The sequence below is a fragment of the Hakea prostrata genome, chromosome 5 (genome assembly GCF_041222555.1).
Source record: "Hakea prostrata isolate BN-2017 chromosome 5, UWA_Hpros_2, whole genome shotgun sequence".
NCBI lineage: Eukaryota > Viridiplantae > Streptophyta > Magnoliopsida > Proteales > Proteaceae > Hakea > Hakea prostrata.
Genome location: NC_142604.1, coordinates 40,951,830 through 40,974,128, shown reverse-complemented (window position 1 = coordinate 40,974,128; position 22,299 = coordinate 40,951,830). Strand labels below are relative to the sequence as shown.

Here is a 22,299-nt window from a genome sequence, read left to right as displayed (position 1 = left end):
ATAAGATGAATAGAACAAAGAAAAGATACTTGTGGCCTAGGTTATATGATTAGATGCTTTTGAATCAATCATCCAAGTGTGACATGTGGACGAAGGTAAGCGGCAGCATTACCTGTCTAAAGAAGGGTGGTGGTGGCAGTTACAATTGAGTTGCTTGGAGCTGGGTAAAGTGAGCATAATCTTCATCCATCATATTTACAGTCTTACACCAGGTTAAACTTTACCAGCTTTGGGAGTCTCTGAAGTGGTGATAGCATTAGCATTGTGCGGTGGATGGTGGTTTTCCATGAAGTTTCCAGCAAAAACGTTAAATATGTCCAACATGTCCACAGTGATGGCAAGCAGTCTACCCTGAATTGTCAGAAGAGTTCTGAAAGCCAGAAATCCTACCAGAGTTACTCCCACAATTCCGTCCTGTACACTATCCTCCTGAAGTACTATGTCAAACTGTGGCAAGAGCTAAACTATATATAGTTGTGCAATGGTTTTCTCTTGCAACACCAAAACTCCGAAAAAGGTGTCTGCTAACGTTTTAAGAAGATCACTGCCACGAACTAGTGCCCAAATAGTGTCAAACTCCTTTCCAAGACCTCCTGAAAAACTCATTACAATTAGTTGTTTTCTTTGTTGCTGCATTGTTTTTACATCAGAAGAAATAGGTAGAATAGAGTTTAATTCTTCATACATTCTTTTGAAGTCTGCAAAATACTGAGTGAGATCTCTACCTTTCCTATCAACCCTATAACAATCCTGTGATAACTCATAAATTCTGGATAGATTGTTTTGACCAGAATAAAACATTTAGGTATTCCAATAAATCCTTTAGTCTACAAGTGAGTCACAAGATCAGCAATATGGTCTACCATAGAATTAAACATCTGTCCAAGTATATATACATCAGTAATCATCCAATTTTCATCACCTCTAGGAGCTAGTTTAATCAAGTGATCTAATTGTCCTAGTCCAGTGAGAACAACCATTACTATAGTCTTCCATTGATGAAAGTTAGATACACCATAATGTTTCTTCCATCTCTGCCTGATTTCAAACTCTGATATATGTAATGCTAATAAAATTATGGAAACCCTAACAAACAGGGCCTTCCACAAGATCTGTATTGGTCAAACTTACCCAATCACTGACTTACTTCTGTTGGTGTTTGTTGATATCATCTGGGTTGGACTTTCCAGCTCATATGACCCTGATCTTTGAAACTGTGGAAAGTCCATACCAGTGGGTGGGCCTTGGCACAATGGTTGGCAAACCACAATTATAGCTAGAGGTCAAGGCATTGAAACAGCCTTTCAACGAAAATTGCTGGGATGAAGCTGCATAGGAAAACTGCCCCCAGACTAGCTTGTGGGGAAGCCTTTGACACCAAGTTTGCTATCTTTTTCTCTATTCAGTTAATTTATGTATTTATCTGATGAAGAAAAAATTAATATATTATCTCAGATAACAATAAGTCCTTTTAGAGCAAGGCTCCTGATATTGACAAAAATCACCCAGGATCTCTTATAAAAAAGATGATATTTTCAATCTGAGGGTTCAACTCAAGACGAGAAGAAACAGGATATCAAGTGGGTCTAATGTTCTGTAGATCCTGATTTGCACACTCTAATTCCTTAGTCTGCCATCTGTTCATCATAGCATGCTCATAAAATTCCTGTACATCTACTTCAAGTTTCTGTGCCTTATCCAAAATCCTGCATCATCATCTAACAAACTGCAAGAACCCAGAAAGAAGCATTAAAAATTGCCTTAGAGACTCCTCTGTAGATGAATAAAGGTTCTTTTTAAGCACAGGCACATATCAAAGTTCTGGTCATAAGATGGTGAAAACCTAGTAAGACTTTGCGTCCGGGGGGGGGGGGGATATTCATGTCATTAATCCAACAGGATTTGGAAACCAAAAGGGGGATTAGAATCAGGTGATCCTAATCCAATATTCCAACCAACAGCCAAATAAGTTGTTCACATGGAATAAATAAATTTTGATCGAAATGGTCAAAATTTTAATCGAAATCCTTGCATTTTCAGAAATTGAAACAAAACTTAAAGATTTCGTCAAAATCATAGGTTTCGACCGAAATTTCACATATTTCAACCATTTCACAGGTTTCGACCGAAATTTCGCAAGTTTCGACACTCTAACTTGTTTTTCCTTGGTTTTTGTTGATCTCTAACGCATTTTCACCTAATTTCCGTAACTCCTTTGCCTTCAAACACCTATTTTGCTCCACTTTTGCTCCTCTTTGCCTCCAATCACCTCTTAAGCCACAATAGCTACAAAGGAAACTCCGGCAGCGATAGAATGTGAAGCATGAGCATACCCAACAGTTCCAAACTTCTCATTTTTTTTTATTTTTGTTTTGTTCATGCCTTAAATGATCTTGTATTGTCTTGAAAATAATATATGTTTAGTTTAGGACTATAGTCTATGATTGTGTGTTGTTAAACATTTTTTTTTATTACTTGCTACAATTTTTTTTCTGATTTTAAAAACTATTAATTTTTAAGTTTTGTATTTTGAAAAAAATACATATGTAAACATGATATATGGGCTTCAACTTAATATATGTGAGACACCATCACTTGATCTAGTTGGTCATTGTTAGTCTATGATTGTGTATTGTTAAACTTTTTTTTTTTTTATTACTTGCTACAATTTTTTTTTATTTTCTGATTTTAAAAACTATTTTTAAGTTTTGTATTTTGAAAAAATACATATGTATACATGATATATGGGCTTCAACTTAATATATGTGAGTCACCAAGTCATTGTATTTTGTTTACTTGTTGTATATGTAACCATGCTATCAAACAATTCATGTATGCTAATGATTCTATGTCTGTATACAATACAGTTTGTACTTGTAGGAACTAGTCATTTATTAGTATACTCAGATGATAAATTTTCAGTGTTTTTTTAAGCAAAATACTAGTTCCATTGTGTTTATTATTATTTAAATAGGTAGGAGGCAAGAAATCAGATGAATGGAGGTCATATACGGACTGAAACCTAAGGTTGAAATTTCAAAAAAAAAAGTACCAGGATTCTGCCCGGGGTCAAGACTTTGGTTTCTACCGAAATTTGCACCATTATATGGAGCAATTGTGGAAGATGTTAAAGTTGCTATACACATTGCAGGTGAGAGACCTGCCCAGTCTTCTCTAATATCTGGAAAGTGGAATGTTCCAGAAGACTGCAGAACCAGGGTTCTTAAAGCATGCTCTTGGTTTCACCCTCCATTGCACATGATTGCTTTCCACTGATAGAGCTCTAGTAGACTCAGCAGTCATCTATAGGGAGTGGTTCGATTTGCTCCAGGAAATCTTATATTAGCTTTTGAGGCAAGAGGAGAGGAGTTGTTGATGCCATCTATGGATATGCATGCAATCATGGTGGGAGATCTCGCGAGATATCTCGTTTTTTCACCTTGGCGAGACGAGATGGAGGGCGAGAGCAGAGAGTTGGGATATCTCGCTTGAGATCTCGCCCTGGATCTCGTTGGAACTCTCAATTTTTACCTTTTTTTGTGGATTTTGGCTGAATTTTCACTTGCAACTATTCTTAGCACATCTACAATAAGGAAGATCAATCATTCTCTACTTGTCTTATGAATTTATGATTTAATGACTTATATAGAACTTCTAATGGTTGTATAATTATTTTATTCTTGAAAATTGAAATTGTGATACTCATATGGATGGAATTTTGATAACATTTAAGTTAGTTGATGCATTTGATATACTTGCTTTTCATTTATATGCCTTAAAGGTTCTATATTACATGTTGTATAACATTTCATTCCCTAATCCTACTACATTTCGGTTTCACACTATGGGTAGACTTAGAAATCATACATAGGGTTGTTTCTAACAAATCCAAGGCCACCAACGTGTTCAAAAGGCCTTAAATAAGCTAAATACCAAGTTTCAACCCAATTGGGACCCTAAAACCCACCGAGTTGACGCCAAAAAATTGTGTATCTCGACCGAGATCTCACCAAGATGGTCGAGATCTCTCTTTTTCAAGGTGGTGAGATCTCTCGAGAGAGCGAGATCTTCTACCATGCATGCAATTCTTATGGGCCTTCAAATTTGTGCTCAAAATGGAGTCATGAATATTTGCATTAGATCAGATTCAAAGTTGGTAAATTATATAATTAATGGGACTACTGCAGTGCCATGGAAAATAAGAAAAATCCTGCAGGTGGCAGCACTGTTACATCATAAGGAATGTAAGCATGTGTGCAGTAAACATAACCAGCCACAGATTGCATGGTAGGGGTTCAGCTTGGGCAGTGGGAACCTACAGAATTCATTGGAGAGTTAAGAGGAACTAATTATAAGGACGAGCATAGTCTATAATAGATTGTAGTTGGGCTTCCTTCCTAGTAGGAACAGTAGTTAAGAGGGATTGCCTTCCTTGTTAGGGTTCTTCTTCCCCTTCTTTTGGGAGTGTAAAAGAATACCTGGTCTGTAGTGTTCTTCATTAAGACAGCAATATAACTAACAAAAGAGCAAAAGAGCAAAAGAAAAAAAACAGCCACTAAATCTACATGATAATTTGAATTGAGAAGTCCACATGGAAATTTTAGCCATTCCAATCTACTGTGCTTCAGATGGCTATGTTCCATTCCTACAGTATAAAGGTCAAAAAAGCCTCTATGTTGTATCAGCTGTCTACTACTTGGGTAAGCTATGCTCTTTTATTTTATTATTATTATTTTTAATGAATTATCTTGCTTGAATGGTTGGTAGGACACCACGTCAATTTGTGATAACCCAAGATATTATTGCTCTGTACTCTGATTATCAAGTCAAAACTTGAAAGTGTCCAGAAGGTTTTGATCAGTCAAAAACAACTTGGTTGGTATATATATTGTTTAGATCATGCACGTCCAATTTGAATGTTTCAAAAATTTCCTACATAGTTAACACAACTAGGTGCAGGTTTAAAGGGTACAGAGTAAACTTTATCTGTCTATTATGTCTCAGCAACATTTACTTCGGCTTACTTACCCAGTGTTCATTTCTCAGCAGGACACACTTGCAAAAGCAGAAATTTTTCCACTCCCAAACAACTCAGGTGATAGGCTTTTCTTTTTTTACCTCAATGATTATATGTAAATCTTATGATGCTTATTAATAGAACTGATATAAAAGTATAAAGCTGTCATACAACACTGATAGTACTAGATGCCTTATGATATGCCCGGTGATCTTTCTTTCTTTTTCTTTTTTTTTCCTTTTGGTTTCTTAATGTCTGTGTTCAAGTTGTGTTTACCATGCTTTTCCATAATATGTGTTGTGTTTTCTTGTTCTGTTTATTTGTTCAGATGTCTCCACTTTGATCAACAACTTTGCATTTAAAAGAGAGGGGGAAAAAAGAGTTATGATTCTTGTTAAACATATCCTAGTTAATTTTGATTAATTAATTGCATGGCACTTTTTGATCTGAGAACTGCAGATGGCTTTAGTTTGTCAAATTACTTTCCTAGGCCACTTCTGAAATATTATTTGAACAAGCCTGACCTCTAATTCTGGTAAGCTCTAGACACTCATCAGAGACTGAGTGGAAATGATAGTCAAAACATGGTTATTATTGCTGATTTAGCAGAGCCATCTGCATGATCATCAAAAGAGGAAATAAACTATTTGGGCTAATGTCATTAATGGAAAGTGGTGAACTCCTTATATTCATTCCTTTGTTGTTATTGATTTCATATATTTGTACTTTGCATTTGATTTTGTTATGCATGCTTCAAGTTCTTGCATTGGTTAGACGATTGACCTGAGCCAACATACGTTGGATGCGACCTAAATGACCCATTTTATGAGATCTATGTTGGAAACACAGGGCTTAGGGATCAGCCCATATACCCAGTTGGATCAAGTACTTATATGCCTCGTGTTCTCTTATATAAGAAGAGTGAGATTTGGAAAATTTTCACTTAGGGCTTTGAATGAGGGTTTGTAATGCTGTTTTTCGTGTATTTAGGAGATGCCTTTATGACTTAGTTCTTCATTTGTTTTTTAGGGTCTTTTCTGATTTCATCTTCTAGCTTGATCTTGAACCCTGTAGTGAGATTTTCTGCACTTCAACTAGTTAGGGCATCCTTGGGATTTTGCCCCAGTCACTTGGTTGATTCAAATATTAGTGCTGCTGTTGTCATTAGTTGATTTTCAAAAATTTTAATCTGAAATTTTTGGACTTGGAAAGTTGTCAGGTTCAGGCTCCATGCAATATAGTGTTTGACTTAATAGATGTCACTGATACTATTCGATCCTTCTCTTTCAATTCATGTTACTGTCTAACTGCAAAACTTAAAACTGCTGTAAATGAGAATTTCAGCTGTTGGCTTTCCAACTATTTACAGTTATGGGAATGGGTGCTAAACTTCTACTGTACTTCCACCATTCTGTATTGCATTTAGCTGCTGGTTTACTAGATTCTAATTATAACTGTACTTTCCTTTCTTCATCACAAGCTTATTCGGACAATATACATTATGCACTAACTTACTTTGAATTATGTGCTCTTTTTTCATGAAGCCAATGACATCAGAGCAACTATTGTCAGATCATGATAGTGAGGGTGAAATTGATAAAACTATTACAGAGCTTGAAGACAAAATGGTATATGTCATCACTGCCAAATTATTATTATCAGTATTGCCATTTTATATTTCCTCAACCTAAAATCCAAATACTGAAGTTCTGAAATAACATAACTGGCAGTTTATACCACGGATATTACATCTTTAATCTTTTTTCCTTTTCTGAATGTATAAGAGTGTTTTCACCTGATTTATTGTTGTTCCTTATTTTTGTGTCAATACATTGAAAGAAAAAGAACTTAAATACAAGCAGCTTGCAGAGAAATACCTCCCAGAAAATTTTCCACCCCATTATTATCATAGTAATAGGTCCATCATCCAGGTAGAAACAATCAGATTTCAGCGGGATTGTACTGAAACTCAAAACTCAGTAATGGTACCAAAACATGGTCCATTTTGGTGAACAATAAGAAACCACCATTTCAGTGGCCAGAACCTGGAATTCACCCTGAAACTTCAGCATGCCCATTTAAGCTTTTTTATACATGTTCGTGTAATAAAACTGGGGGGTGGGGGAGGAAGAGTAAAAAAAAAGAAAGAAAAACATAAAGTGGTAGTTTGGCTTGAATCCTGTAACCTAACAAGTAACAACCATGTCATCCTTTGGATGAAGAATCTTTCAAAGCCCTTCATAACGGCCCAGTAAGTGCGAACTTTGGCCTAATGGTGCTTTAGCAAATGAAGGATTTTAACCACCCCCACCCCCCAAAAAAAAATAATAAAAATAAAAATTTTAGCTTCTCTAGCAGTTCTGGAGCTATCCAAAGGAGTGAAAGCTTGAAATTTCGAAAAATGTGCCAAATATCCCCTTTACATGCCAATTATGAAATTTCACCAAAAATGTGCGTAAATGACCATATTTTCAATTGAAATGACTAGAAGTTTGCTAAATTCTGTTCTAGACTTCCCTTTGTTGTGCGTTGGATTTCATTTAACTCATGATTAAATTGAGATATTTCTCTGAGATTTTGATACAAAAATTTGACCCCTTTCATTTAAAATGTCAAACTAGGAACAAGGCTAACCATCACCCTAATGAGGTGAAACATAATACACTTTTAAGTTATAGTTATGCATCTTCAGCTGTTCTTTTAGTATCCTATAGTAGTCAAATTACTATTTACTACTGTAGTTCACTGAATCTTTACTTGTCGCAGAAGCTTGATGATTTTGTTGATGTGACAAAAGATGAGAAACGAATCATGCACCTCTGGAACTCCCTTGTGAGGAAACAAAAGTAAGCATGAAACTTATTCCATTTTATGCGCATCTTTCTGCAATTTGTTTTTCAAAGTTAAATATTATTTTGTCTTCCTCCTTGGCTGCCCCATAGGGAAGGTGGAAGTGATGTCTCACACCTGTGTGAGAAGCATGTGAAGTCACCTTCCAATCAGTGCTTTCAATCTCTTAACTATGCTTCTCTGATAAACCCATAACACAGTTTTCTCTTACAGTACAAGAAGAAATTCTCCAGTTTCTGTTTTACCTCGTGATACAAGACAGAAATTGATGGCTAACTTTTTAATCTCACCAATACAAATGCTTAACTAGCCATAATCTAGGTTGTCAGCTATACAGAAAGAGAACAGGTGAACAGGGAGAAGATGGTAGCTTACAGAAAGGTCCTAAAAATCAGCTTAGAAATGTTAGTTAAATTTCTATATTTTTGTCCATTTCTTAATATCACCTCAGAATCATGTTGTAAGTTTTAGGCATCATTCCAACAACAACAACATCATCATCATCTCAGCCCTATCCCAACTAAATGGGGTACATTACATGCATCCTTGTCCTCCAGTCAACTCTATAAGCCTCCATTCGAGACCATACTTGGTATGAAGCCTAAGCTATGCATGTCATTCTTCACAACATCTTGGGACATTTGAGGCCAGCGCAACCTCTTTTAGTTCCTTCAATCTAATGAGTTCACTTCTTTGTGCAGGAGCATCTCAAGACCTCTGTTAAACATGCTCTTGAATCTCAAATGGTGTTCTCATAGGTTATCATGTTTTAGGGCTACTCCTGAATCAGCTTTAACACTTTTATCCCAATATTCTCATCTCTGCTACACTTATCCATATAACACTTTTTAGCTATCCAACATTCTGCACTATACACCATAGCTTGTAATATGAGAAAATTGTAATATTTTCATTTATGATTTAAAGGAATACACTGATTACACAACTACCACTTCATCCACATCCTTATTAATCCTCAGTGAAACATCATCTTCTATGTCACCTTCTTTCTTTATGAATGAACCTACTTCCTCTTAATGATTGGTTTCAGCATCTCATTTTCTCTCCTAGTGTGCTATGTTAAATGCCATGTTCCTTGCCTTTGTTCTACTTATTTTCAAATTTCTTGATTCCACGGTTAATCTCTATAACTCAAACGTAGCACCCTGCTTTTGACTCATCTGTCAAAATGTATCATCAACAAAAAGTGTTCACCAGGGAACTCTCGTTGAATATTAGTAATATCATCCATTATAAAATAGACACAGATATACGCTGAAAACTTATCTTTGATGCACCCTCAACAATAGTTGGGAATTTACTACTTTGACACCCCACACTTCTGTAAATTAGGCAGCACACCATCACATATCTTTATTAATGTCCTAGTAATTTATTTGAAACAATTCATTTCTCTAGTGCATGTGAAATTATCTTCCAATGGACTCTTATCATATCGCTTTTCTATGTCAACAAAGACCATATGAAGTCCCTTTTGCAATATCTAAATCTGTCCATAAGCTTGCTAATAAATAGCGTCTGTTGTGGATCTACCCAGCATATGGCAAGTGGTTCACCAAAGTAGTAGACTCTCATCAACCTCTCCCTCGATTACCTACTATGAGTCATATTGTGCCTCAATAGTTAGTGCAGCTCCGCATGTCCCTGCATTGTATTTTGTCGTTTCAAGAGACATTTAGCCTCCACACCTATGGGAATACTATATAACCATGGGACCCTCTTATAGCACCTGAATTAAAAATTCAACAGAAATGTGACATATAACTTCTCCTTATATGAAAGCTTTTCCTTATGAGATGAAAGAAGGTTTGTGAGGATCAATGAGACTCAAACAACATCTACTTGGAACACTTTCCTTCTCCACATTAGTTCTCTAGGAACTCTCAAGTCTCATCAACAATTGCATGGATCCTTTCAGCAAAGTAGGTATAATCAAAACCTATACAAATGGGAAATGTAATTTAGAGAAATGAAGAATAGATATGGGAAAAAATGAGACAACTGAGAAATGAAAATTGAAAATAGGCAGGAAGAGTACAACAACAACAACAACAATAAGCCTTGTCCCAACTAAATGGGGTCGGCTACATGGATTCTTGCCCTCCAATCAGTTCTATTCGAGGCCATGCTAGATACAAGGCCTAAGCTATACATATCCTTTCTCACCACTTCTCCTAAGGTTATCTTAGGTCTACCCCTAGCTCTTCTAGTTCCTTCAATATGGATTATATCACTTCTCCGTACAGGAGCATTTATAGGTCTCCGTTGAACGTGGCCGTGCCACCTCAAACGACTTTCTCTAAGCTTATCACTTATGGGAGCAACTCCCAGCCCAACTCTAATATGATCGTTTCTTATCTTATCCATCCTAGTTTTGCCACTCATCCATCTTAGCATCCTCATTTCTGCTACACTGAGTTTATCTATATGATTCTTTTTAACAGCCCAACACTCTGCACCGTACATCATAGCTGGTCGAACAACGGTCCTATAAAATTTTCCTTTAAGCTTTAATGGAATACGCCGATCGCACAAGACCCCGGACGCACCCCTCCACTTCATCCACCCTATTTTAATTCTTTGGGAAACCTCATCTTCCAAATCACCTCTTTTACTTATGATTGAACCTAGGTACCTAAAACAATCACTCTGAGAAATCTCTTTATCGTCAAGTATCACCACCTCATCATCTGGCCGATCATGACTAAAGTTACAAACTAAATATTCTGTCTTCGATCTACTAAGTTTAAAGCCTTTTGATTCCAAAGCTAATCTTCATGATTCTAATTTGGTATTAATCCCCACTTGGGTCTCATCAATCAACACAATATCATCCGCAAAAAGCATACACCAGGGGACCTCATCTTGAATGTCTTTGGTTAATTCGTCCATTACCAGTGCAAATAGATATGGGCTTAAAGTTGACCCTTGATGTAGCCCAACTGTTATCGGGAATTCATTACTTTGTCCCCCCACCGTTCTAACACTAGTCACCGAACCATCATACATATCCTTAACTATATCTATATATTTACTTGCAACACTTCTTTTCTCTAGTACTTGCCAAATTAACGCTCTAGGGACTCTATCATAAGCTTTTTCTAGGTCAATAAATAACATATGAAGATCTTTCCTACATTCTCTATACCTTTCCATAAGTCTCCTAATTAAGTAAATAGCCTCCGTTGTAGATCTTCCTGGCATAAACCCAAATTGGTTCTCCGTAACTGTAGTTAAGTGTCTCAAACGGGTTTCAATTATTCTCTCCCATAATTTCATCGTATGGTTCATCAATTTAATGCCCCTATAGTTATTACAACTTTGAATATCTCCTTTATTTTTGTAAATTGGAACCACAACACTTCTCCTCCAATCATCTGGCATTTTCCCTGTGCTCATAATCTTATTAAACAACTTAGTCAACCAAACTAGTCCATGGGTTCCTAAGCTCTTCCATACTTCAATTGGGATTTCATAAGGACCTTGTGTCTTGCCGAGTTTCATCCTCCTTAAATAAATAACTTGTGGGAGAGATTTCCTGGAGATTATCCGTATTTATTGGGCTATACTCTTCCTGCCAAAATGGCAGGAAGAGTATAGCCCAATAAATACGGATAATCTCCAGGAAATCTCTCCCACAAGTTATTTATATTCAATTAGTGTCATATCTGGAAATGTTTTCATTAACCCATACGCAAATAAAGAACTTCTGTAGTTGACTTTGATCTTTCTTGCACAAAACCAAATTGAGTATCCAAAAATATTAGTTTCTTGTCTCAGGCAGGTTTCAATTACTTCCTTCAATAATTTCATGGTATGTCACATAAATTTTATTCATTTATGGTTACTATAATTTTGAATACCAACCTTATTTTTATAAATCATAATCACAATGCTTCTCTATGCAAGTGGCATTTTATTGGGCTTATAATCTTATAAAACAGCTCAGTTGACTAAATTGTTCAACTAATGCCTAAGCTCTTCCATTTCTTTGATGTGATACCATATGAAGCTTCTGTTTTTTCTACTTCCATCTTCTTTAAAGCTCACTTTAAGCATAAAGGTTTATGGTTTCATGAGAGTGGGCCTTGGTGCAATAGTTAGGTTACTCCATTGCAACCAAGTAATCATGCTCTCGAGTCTCTGGGGACACCCTCTTTGCAAAGCATGGGTAAGGCTGCACAAATTATGATCCTCCCCTGCAGTGGGAGAGCCTCATGCACTGAGGATGCAAGAGAAATATAAGTGGTGTGGTTTCATAATGGTTATTACTTATTACAACAATCTAAAATACTATTATTTGTATTTATTTTGGTAATTCAATCTTCTAATCACTCATTGACACATTATGGTTTTCACATCTGATGCATCCAGTATTGTTATAATCTCTGCTATCTTTTCCGTTATTTTAGATAAGCTTATATGTACCTTGTACCCCATTTGTGCCTATGTTATTTTAGGGATTATCATATTTCTTAGTCCTTACTTTCCATACTATTTTTTGAACTTAGTTCATTGCAAATCTATTCCCTTTTTTTCTCCTTATTAATCATTTCCCAAGTTTTAAAGCTATATTCCTTAGCCTTTATGGTTGTTTGAATTATTACCAATTTCCCAAGATGAATTTTGCTTCTTGATTAGATTTGCCTGTAGCTTCTTCTGCTACATGGTGCATACCAAATATAAGTAGTCATCTCATCCATATAATATTAGCTTCTTCACTGATGTTTCATCTTGCCTCCTAGAAAATAAAGAGCTCCAAAAATGCAGAATGCTGAACAGGTTTTCATGCCAATAGATGGAACCCTGAAAGGGTGCATGTACTAAATGTTTGGGTATTCAACAGGGTTAGATTTTAGAATCCAACCAGTCGCTGATCCAGATACCCCTTGATCAAGATTGTCATATAATCCCCCACTTGGCACATTTTGGTGGTGCCCTCCTGTTGGGTTGAGTTAAACACCATCTGCCTATTGGGAAGCATTCTCTTTTTTTCTTTTGGCCGGGGGGGGGGGTGAAACTGATTAGTCAAGTGTTAAATATAGTACATGCAAACTATTCAGAAAAGAAAAATGTAGATAATGGCATACTCTACACTTATGCTGACCTTATCTGTATGCTATTTAGTATCCCATTGTTTTGCCTAAACCTTTTGTTTTCCTTTCTAAAAGGGGGAAAAGAATTATGCGAATAGAAGTACTTGCATATGTATTGAAATAGTCTTTATAGGTTGGATTCTACTAAAACAGTTTCATGTAAATCTAAGACCTATATTTATACCAATGTACTTATTGAAGAAACATAAGAAATCCTAACATAGCAGATTATGTAAGGATGAGTTAACAGAAAGGTTGTTTACTTGTTTATGACGTGACGAAGAGCTCTGTTGATGTTGATGATCTTTGTTCTGGACAACATTTTTATTCATTTCCCATCTAATCATGGCTGTCTAATTTATTTTTCTTTCTGAAAATCCTAAAATTATTGCATTGGCAGAGTTTTTGCGGATGGTCATGTTCCATGGGCATGTGAGGCATTCTCAAGACTGCACGGACAGGAACTAGTCCAAGACCCTGCTCTTCGTTGGTAATATTATGCTTCCTTTTAACAAATTGTATGATGCATCTGTTAGCACCTGCCACTGTATCATATATGAAATAATGCCTGAATCAACCCTAAATGCATCGATTAAAATTATAATATGATACAAAGAACAAAATTTGGCACCGAACCTACATTCCTATAAGTATAACACATGTCCTTATTGTTTCTCTAATAGACATATGACTAAGCTATTATCAATGTGGTTAGTAATCTCAATATCATGCAGAAGCCAATTATTGATCAGAACCCATTTTCCTTGGTACATAGGATGTTCTCTGTTTACAGGCCAGACTCAAGTAACAGTCTTTTTTTCTACATAAGCAGATGGACTGGAAAATCAGTCTTCTACATTTTAGTAATGAATGAATTTATCATTTCCCTTCAACAGAACCTGATGTTATTTGTTTAACTTTGTCAAATGATGATCCCAACTTATCTCAAGAGCATAATCCAGGAAAGTGAAGTATAGAGAAAACAGGAAACAAAACAGAAAAGGTGGGGGCATGAATATTTGCAACAAATCTATTTGTCTGCTTCTGTTTACACGCACAAGAAGCAAGATAGTCTATGTCAAAGGAAGAAGATAATTAGGGGTCCTATATAGAGGAGTGGGAATGAGGTAAATGTTGCCCTTCATCCTCGATTATTGAAGCTGTCATGCTTTGTGTTCTAGGCATAGTTGTTGACATTACCTAGGCATCTAGGTGGATAGGGGGCTTAGGCAATTCTCACCTTAGTGGTATTGAATACCTTAGACCATTTATTCATGCCAAATTTCATTTATTATTTCATTTATTTAAGATATTACCCGTAAATAAGCATACACCACTCCCTTCATATTTAAATCCAATGAAAGTAGTTAAAAAATAAAGTTTCAAAAGGATAAAAAGTTAACCCCCAGTTGATGAAAGTTTCTACCTTCCAATGCTAGAGATTTTCTCAAATCTAAAAGTTCAATAACCATAATATGATAAAACTTTGCTCAAAACCAAAACTGTAGTAAAAAAATTAATTCTTTTGGTACGTAAAAAAATATTATAATTTAGAGCAATTTTGGCAATATTCACAAGTATCAACAAGGGTTTGACCAGAATATAACCCTTCACTATGTATCAAATTTAGGTGATCTTGGATTTCTTGAAAAGCTTTGTGCTTGACGTGTCAAACTTATTAGAGATAAAAAAATGATTCTCTGAATGGAAAACAGTTTTTATATTTTTTCCACTTTTGAGAGAATAAATATATATTTGTTGTAGCAGTTCCTGCAAGGCTGCAACTATGAAAACCAGAACAGCAGGGAAGAAGGAAAGAAGAAGAGAGGAGACGATGAGTGGAAGAAGAGGGGAGAGAGTTCACATAAGTGAGGCTCTTCCATATAGTATTCTATTTATAATGAGAAGGCAGTCTCAGTTTCGTGAAACTGAGTTGCAGCAAAAAGTGTAAAAAGATAAAGATTACACAAGATCTCCAAATCTCTCAAAAACAGAACTACTCCTAGGAATATTTCTGGTAACTAAAATAGCAAGTAGACCAACTGTACATGTTCAAGATCTCTACATGATAACATGACCATGTGCAATAGAATCATCAAAACTTGTTAAAACCAAGCAAGGAAAAAAGGGGGAAGGGGAACAATGAGGATTTGGGGTGTTGGTTATGGAACCAAGGCTGAGGAAGCCCTACGAGAAAACAAAAGAGAAGCACCTATGGGCTATGCCCAAGTAACAACAATGAGCTGTTTTTTTGGTCCTTCAGGGGTTTAATAAGCTTGGAGCTAACATTAGTTAAGATGCCCTTTCAGATCTGATTGAGAAATCCAGATTTGATAGTCCATCCTCTGATTTTATGCTCCATCCAGTAACCTCAAACACTAATCTACCAATGTTGCTGTAGATGGAGGGCCTGGAGATCCAGGAAAGCGTCCAACATCATTCACAGTCAAAAGGGAGGGGGCCAAATGAAGCCGGGAAAGGGACAAAAACAAGTGCTGAATGTTTTCGCACCAAGCCAGCAAACGGTGCAAGAAGGGACATCTGAATGCAGTGGTGAACGTGAAAGGATCGAGTGGGATGGCATGGGTTTAAGGTTTTTACTAGACGGTAAAAGAGTGTTGGCGGATATGGCCTTGGAACAAAGTCAGGTGCCCAACGAAAAAGGGCGGAGGGAGCTCTGATGAAGTAACATGTTGGGAGGTGGAGAAAGCACCAAGACGAGAGGGAGCCCAAACTACTTTATCCTGGCCTGAGGAAAGGGAGAGGATGCAGAGGGAGGACCAGACATCAAAGATCTCAGGTTGTAGAGGTGGAAAGATAGGGCAAGAACCTAAATAGATGGAGAAGGAAAGTAAGGCAGCCTTGGGAATACCTGAAGCATAAACTAAGCAGGGCGAACTAGATTGAAGAGAACACTTAAGGGGTGCCAAAGGTCAAGCTAGAAGTCTACCATTTCCAACCATATGGGAAATAGCAGAATCAACAAGAGGATGGACAACAGGACAAGTAGATGTTTCCTCCAGATTCAAGTAGGACTGAAAGGCTGAGGAACAACCCAAAAGGATTCAGATTTAACTAGCAAGGATAGGAATCTCAGTATTGAGGATAGTTTCAACCAAGCCAGAAACCAAGATATGGTGGTTCAACTGAAACTTCAGTCAAAACTTGGAACTTTCCCTTGCAAGTTCCAATAGCAAGTTTAGGCCCTTTTTTAATGGTTTCTTCATGTGATTTCTAGCCACTACCCATTTAAAGTATAATGAACAAAATTGAACTGAAATTATGCTTAAAAAAACCCAATGAAAAGTCATCATTCAAGTATACTAACACATGAGAGGTTTTGTCAAATACAAACTTTGTAGAATTGAACAACACACAATATAGATCATAGTCCTAGACTAAACGTATATTAACCTCATAGCCATATAAGACCATTTAAACCATCAACAAAGCAAAAATAAAAAAATGGGAAGTTTGGAACAAACCTTGCAAAAATCTTCCAAAATCCCCAAAGGAGCAAACGAAACAACGTCGGCAAACTGCAAAACCAGTCAAAACCTGTGAGAGGTTTGAATTCACCACATGTTTCATCTCAGTTTTCTAAAAAACCGAGATTTTGACGAAATTTTGCAAATTTTGGTCAAAATTTGTACCAAGGATTTAAGAATGTGAGTAGACCCAATTGCCCTAGATGGAGTCATGTCTAGAGAAGATTTTCCACATCAACTAAAGAAGACTTGCCATATTGTAGTATAGAATGTGACAAAACCAAGGCCTCCCTCAAACTTGGGCTTACATATAGCAGACCAGCCAGCTAATGGAATGCTAGAATTTGGAAGACTCAGCCTTTCCAAAGAAAGCTACAAAAGAGGGATTCCATACCTTTAATAATATACTTTCGGAGAGACTAAGTACTGCACTAGAATATGTAGGAAGACTAGATCGTCGCTTTAACTACCACTAGCCTTCCTACACATGAAAGAATTTTCCATTTCCACAATTGAAGCCATTTGTAGATGAGGTTCAGCATACGGATACAGTGATGGGCAGCAAAACTGAGCATGGACAAGGGGAGACCAAGATACATTAATTGGGAGCGCACCAAGAGAAAAACCTGCCAAATAGAGAAAGGAGGTAGAGAGGGAGCAGAAGACTCCAAAGAGGAAGAGTTTGGACTTAAGGATGTCAACACAGAGACCCTAGAGGGACTCAATGAGTTGGGGGACATAATAGAAGAAAGAGAGGTTATACTAGCCTTGAAGAAGGTCATGATATTGTGTGCAAGGCAAGATGGGTAGGGTTGTGACTTGGAGATTTGCAATTGGAAAGAGGGTTAAACGGTGATAAATCTTGGTTCAATGATGCGAGAAAAGAGGAAACGGAATAGTTTAATTAGTAATTATAAGGGACAAGAAATTCTCAGAGAAGTATAAACATATTTTAGACTAGGTATACTAGGAATTGACCACTTCCAAGCATACTAGACACCAAATGTATGTTTTGATTTTATCAGGCTTCCTGTAGCCCGTTACTTCAGTTTTTGCTGCCTTCTTGCTCTATATTATTATTATTATTATTATTATTATCTTTTTCCTTGTTCAAGAAAAAATGCATCAACCAAAACTGGTGGAGGCAGAATAGAAGTGGAAACATAGGGGTTGGGATTGGAGAAAGAATACTAAGCAAACAAGGACTATATTCCCTTTGAAATCTGTTACTGTTGTTTATAAAGTGTTATGTAATGTAGCATGGTATTGAATTGTTTTGTTTCATTTTAAAAATCTCAACAATGGATTTTTGCTTTTGTTTTGGAGTAAACATATACAAAGGCCATGTAAGAAGAGACACACTTACTGTTTTGTCCTTGTTTTGATGCATGTTAGCATGTCTTAGGAGAGGCCCCAGTTAAAGATTTACTCTATCAAGGCCAGACAGTGACAAATGTTCCTTAGGACAACTCAGTTACTGCAACATTTTGAAAATCACAGAAACTGTTTTATATTTCAAAATATGAGCAATCTGATCATCTGTAGCTTGTAATGAGCAAGTAAACACATACACCACTGATCATTTGGTTCACTTCAACTGCACTGAAATTTGCAATACGTTTTGCTAACTTGTCTTGGAAAACTAACATTTCTGTAATCAAACAGCTGCTGGAATGTGTCTATGATCAAGCTATGGAATCTCAATCTAATTGACGGGCGTGTGATGAACAACTGTAACTTGATTATTGATGGATACCGAACTGAGGGCTCAGACGTTAAGAGAAGCCAAAATCCTGAGCCATCCCAAACTGAGGGCTCAGAAGTGAAGAGAAGCCAAAATCTGGAGAGATACCTAAGGAAGGACCAAACTGGTCATTTGGCGTCCAACAACAACAACACCAACAACAAAAAAAGGGAGGGATAAGTTGCAAAGGAAATTCTCTTGACTGATGCACTAATTTATGGTCCGTGATTTAATTTGTTCAAATATTGCTTTCAAAGGTTTTTCGCTGTTGGGCCAGATAAGAGCAATGATTCTTCAAGATAGAATAGAAAGATAAGCAGACTTATCACTTTTTTATTTTCTTTTTCTTTTGTTTGACTTGAGGGTAATCCATTAGGTTATCAAATTGCAATATCAACCTTTACTCTCTTGTGGTACTGTATTGTGATGAAAGTTACTCTTGTGCCTACCAACTTTTAAGAACTTCCAAGTTTCTGAAGTTAATATTGGCTTTATAATCTACTGGTGCTTTCTCACAGCTAGACCTTTCTGTTTTCCCCATGGGCAAAACCATGATCTTGTGAACTGAAATTACAGTGTGTTTGATATTTACATATTAAGCAGAAGAATTAGAGCATTCATTTGATTCAAGGCAATTACGGTATGCTCACTGTTTAAGACTGATGAAACAAATCTTGGCAGTTTAAACTACCAGAAAAATGCATTAATATTTGTCTCTTTTATTTTCATGAAAAAGAAATACTGTTGAATGACTAGAAAAGTTTTACCATTAGTCATTGGTTATGAATCCAATTTCTTATATTTATTTATTAACCATTAATTCTATCGAGAAGAATAAATGTAGTTACTTATTCTAGCATACGCAGCACGGACATGGGCATAATCAACACAGGAAACAGTTTCCGAGTTAAGCTGCATACATTTTGATCCGCTCCAGCCACCATGGCGGGACAGGGTATGCCCTTTTGTTTCTGCTGGTCCGAGCCCCTGTTGAGTGCTTCTGCACTCTTGATTCATGAGGTGAACCTATTTCCACAATCAACATAATCCAAAAATGTGCTATTATCTTGAACCAACATGGAAGCCAAAGCTGTCTCATTTGACTGTTGGTCAGAACTCACATTAGTAAATGCCAAACGATTTTAGTAAAAAGAATTATCTTCATGCCTCAAGCACTCTGCTATCATCAGAGATCTTACAATAATAAAATCCACATCAGTTCACCAACAAAACATAGCTAAAATAGTGGAGTTCATATCCCTTTTAAGTCTCTAATTCATCTTACAATGTGAAAAGGTCATTTTCTTTGTTTGCTTTGTTGAATTTTTCATGAATCATTAAAACGACAGGAACATTACTGTGGGAGAACATTACTTCCAAATTTGCCACCAATACACTCAAACAACATTCAATAGCATACCCTGATGATCCGAAAGGAAATCATTAAATTTTCCCTTTTCGGCAAACATATGCAAATTAATCTTAAGACGCAGTTGAATACACTTCAAAACACATCATGGACATCCAAGCACACCACTTCAAATCCAACAACACCTCTATGGTCCAAATGCTGGACACTCCAGCACACCATATCTATACAGCACAACGCTTAAACTGAAAATTACATTATTTGAAGACAAGTAATCAGACACTGAAAGGGGCGGGGTTGGCACGTGTGGCTTTGTGGTGGTGGGGAATACACTTTGCAAGCTCAGTTACTCTCACAAGATTCAGAAGTTTGCATCTCCAATATACAGTATTTAACTAATTCACTAACCCACATATATAAAACAAATATATATTGATGCATGTAAAAATATGCTTAGCAAACTTGGTAGCTATTAAGAGGTATTTTGGTTCAACTGCCTCCTAGTTCCAACCTTCCCTCACTTAGTAGGTTTTGAATGATCTCACTAGTTAAAGCAACCCTCCAAGTGAAGGAAGGGGGGGGGGGGGGGGAATCCAAAATAGAAGATAAAATATTAATAATTCCACACCAGCTTAGATGCATCTAGATCAGGCTTCCGTCTTCATGTTCTTTATTCCAGTAGATCAAACTTCCATCATCATATAGTTCTTTCGGCCACCCTGACTGTTGATCTTTCCATCCACTTAACAGTGAACATTCTTTAATTTTAAAAAGAGCAGCTGAGCATTGGAAGATCTATAATTTTCTCTAGTCAAAATTTTCACTTCCACCACCAAGAAAAGAGTCCCTGTTCCAACTTCTCCATCTGATCAATTCCCTTCAAAGAAAGTGTCTCGAGCTTTGGAAGACGCCAAAGGGCAGGAAGGTATGAACGACTTCTTGCAATTTCTCAATGAAACCTTCTTAAGTTTTGGAAATCAGTTTTTGGCCATCTTGTGTGGGAAGCTAACACCACCATAACCTAATATTTTCAAGGTTGTCACATTGTTATGTTGTTGGAGGGCTTGAAGAACTACCTCATGTTCATATCTACACTTTACAGTGGGTTCCTCATTCCACATTGACTTCAATTGGCAAAGAAACTGTTTATTTTCAAGTGCAGCTTCCTCAGCCTCTTTTGAATTCAAAACATTCTCAAGGATAGAGATGCATCATGATCCACGAAGTTTATTCACGTACTTCAACACCAATACTCTCCTCGTTTCCCACAATGAATGGACCAGAAAATATCTTAAGCATGGTTAATTGTCTAGTTCCTAGACTTAAAGAATCCAAATGGTGATATTTATAAGAACTTTTCAAGCTACGGAGATCCCCTAAATAGGGAAAGCTTTTAAGGTTTTTAAAGCCAAGGAGCTCCAATACATGCAAACAATGAAGATCACAACTTGTTTTGGGCAACTTTTCAATTCAGGACTTAGAGAGGTTTAGGTACCGGAGGTGCTTCGAACCACCAATAGATGTTGGAACTTAATGATGGATGGGCAACTTATATACAACACTCTTGTAATTTGATTATCAGGAAGTTTAACATTGGGTTTCCTCCATCTCTACGATGCAGAAGAAATGTTCACAATACTTTTCATCCACCAAGAAGATTAATTACATCTGGCAAATAATCTCCACAATGTAATGAAAAATGGCTGAGAATCCGAGATATGAATCTGCTATGGCCTCACCTTCCCTTATCATCAAACATTCTCCACAGAAAATCGATTCAACAAGTTCATGGCGGTCACCATCTATTTGGTAAAAATTATTTGGCAGATATAGAAAGACGGATTCTGCTACTAGTCTGTCAAAATAACAACTCCCATATCTTCTATTTTTTGTTTTTCTTTACTTCATCCCGAATGTAATCAACAGCCATCAATAGGTGAGTTAATTTTTCTTTTCCAAATTTATGATCTCTCGGAAATATTGAAAATAACTCAAAACATTTTTTCAAAGGTGCAGGAAGTTGTCTGCATCTTAGCCATGAAGCTGGACAAGTTTTTATATTAGTGGCACAGTTTGAAGCCATTAACTTGTTCATACCATTTGAACTCATAATATCTAAGCTCACAAGGATTATGCTTTAAGAGGAGAAAGAGCTAAATACCTGATTATAAGCGATCTGAGATGGTTGACCTAATTTCGTTGCACAACGAATTAAATTTCATCCAGTTCATCTTCCGCTTGATTCCTTGCACAACAAAGATGTCTAATGAGTGTCAATTCAGAGCCATTTATTAGTTGTTCATATCTCACAGAATCAAGTGCTAAATCAATCTGAGTTACCTCCATAGACAACGCAAGCGGTTTAGTCTCATCGATGCTTGACAAACCAAAGTTTGAATTTGATGTAATCCGAGATTTGCGATAGGGTGAAGAACTTACAGTTGCAACGGTTGCTGCAAGATATAACTGTATCGCTGTTGCTTCTGTTTTAAAGAACGGAAATTTTCAATGCCACCCATTGAGTTATCTAATTTATTAATCAGACCTCAAATGGTAAAAATTTATCAATGACATAAATAAAGTTTAATGTTGACATAAGCAAGTTAAATATTTCAAAAGGAGAAGAATAATTTAAAAAAGAAAATCTTATCCTTTTCATATCTTTGTCCCCTCTATCATATATGACTTCTTCCTCTCTGGAATTTTAAACTCAG

General features: G+C 36.6%; 1 protein-coding gene and 1 long non-coding RNA gene across 9 annotated transcripts in view; one reads left to right on the top strand and one right to left on the bottom strand.

Annotated features, from left to right (window-relative positions):
• The window catches only part of LOC149015991 (polycomb group protein EMF2B-like), a 95,999-nt gene extending 77,514 nt beyond the window's left edge, over nt 1–18,485 (top strand). Inside the window, exons 16-20 of one of the 2 annotated variants that reach the window (XM_089157008.1) lie at nt 5,050–5,095; nt 6,562–6,645; nt 7,784–7,863; nt 13,385–13,474; nt 18,138–18,485. In XM_089157008.1, coding sequence (XP_089013134.1) covers nt 5,050–5,095; nt 6,562–6,645; nt 7,784–7,863; nt 13,385–13,474; nt 18,138–18,396 — 559 coding nt within the window. In that variant the 3' untranslated portion in view covers nt 18,397–18,485. Of the gene's footprint in view, nt 1–5,046; nt 5,096–6,561; nt 6,646–7,783; nt 7,864–13,384; nt 13,475–18,137 lie in introns of both variants that reach the window. The other variant, XM_089157007.1, reaches the window with a different exon arrangement.
• LOC149015990 (uncharacterized) overlaps nt 1–22,103 on the bottom strand; it is a 92,571-nt gene extending 70,468 nt beyond the window's left edge. For 6 of the 7 annotated variants that reach the window (XR_016173622.1, XR_016173621.1, XR_016173623.1 and 3 more), the window contains exons 1-3: nt 21,926–22,103; nt 21,747–21,830; nt 113–593 (exon numbers count right to left, since the gene is read on the bottom strand). This is a non-coding gene — a long non-coding RNA (uncharacterized LOC149015990). Of the gene's footprint in view, nt 1–112; nt 1,727–21,746; nt 21,831–21,925 lie in introns of all 7 variants that reach the window. The other variant, XR_016173620.1, reaches the window with a different exon arrangement.
• Nucleotides 22,104–22,299: the final 196 nt, after the last annotated feature.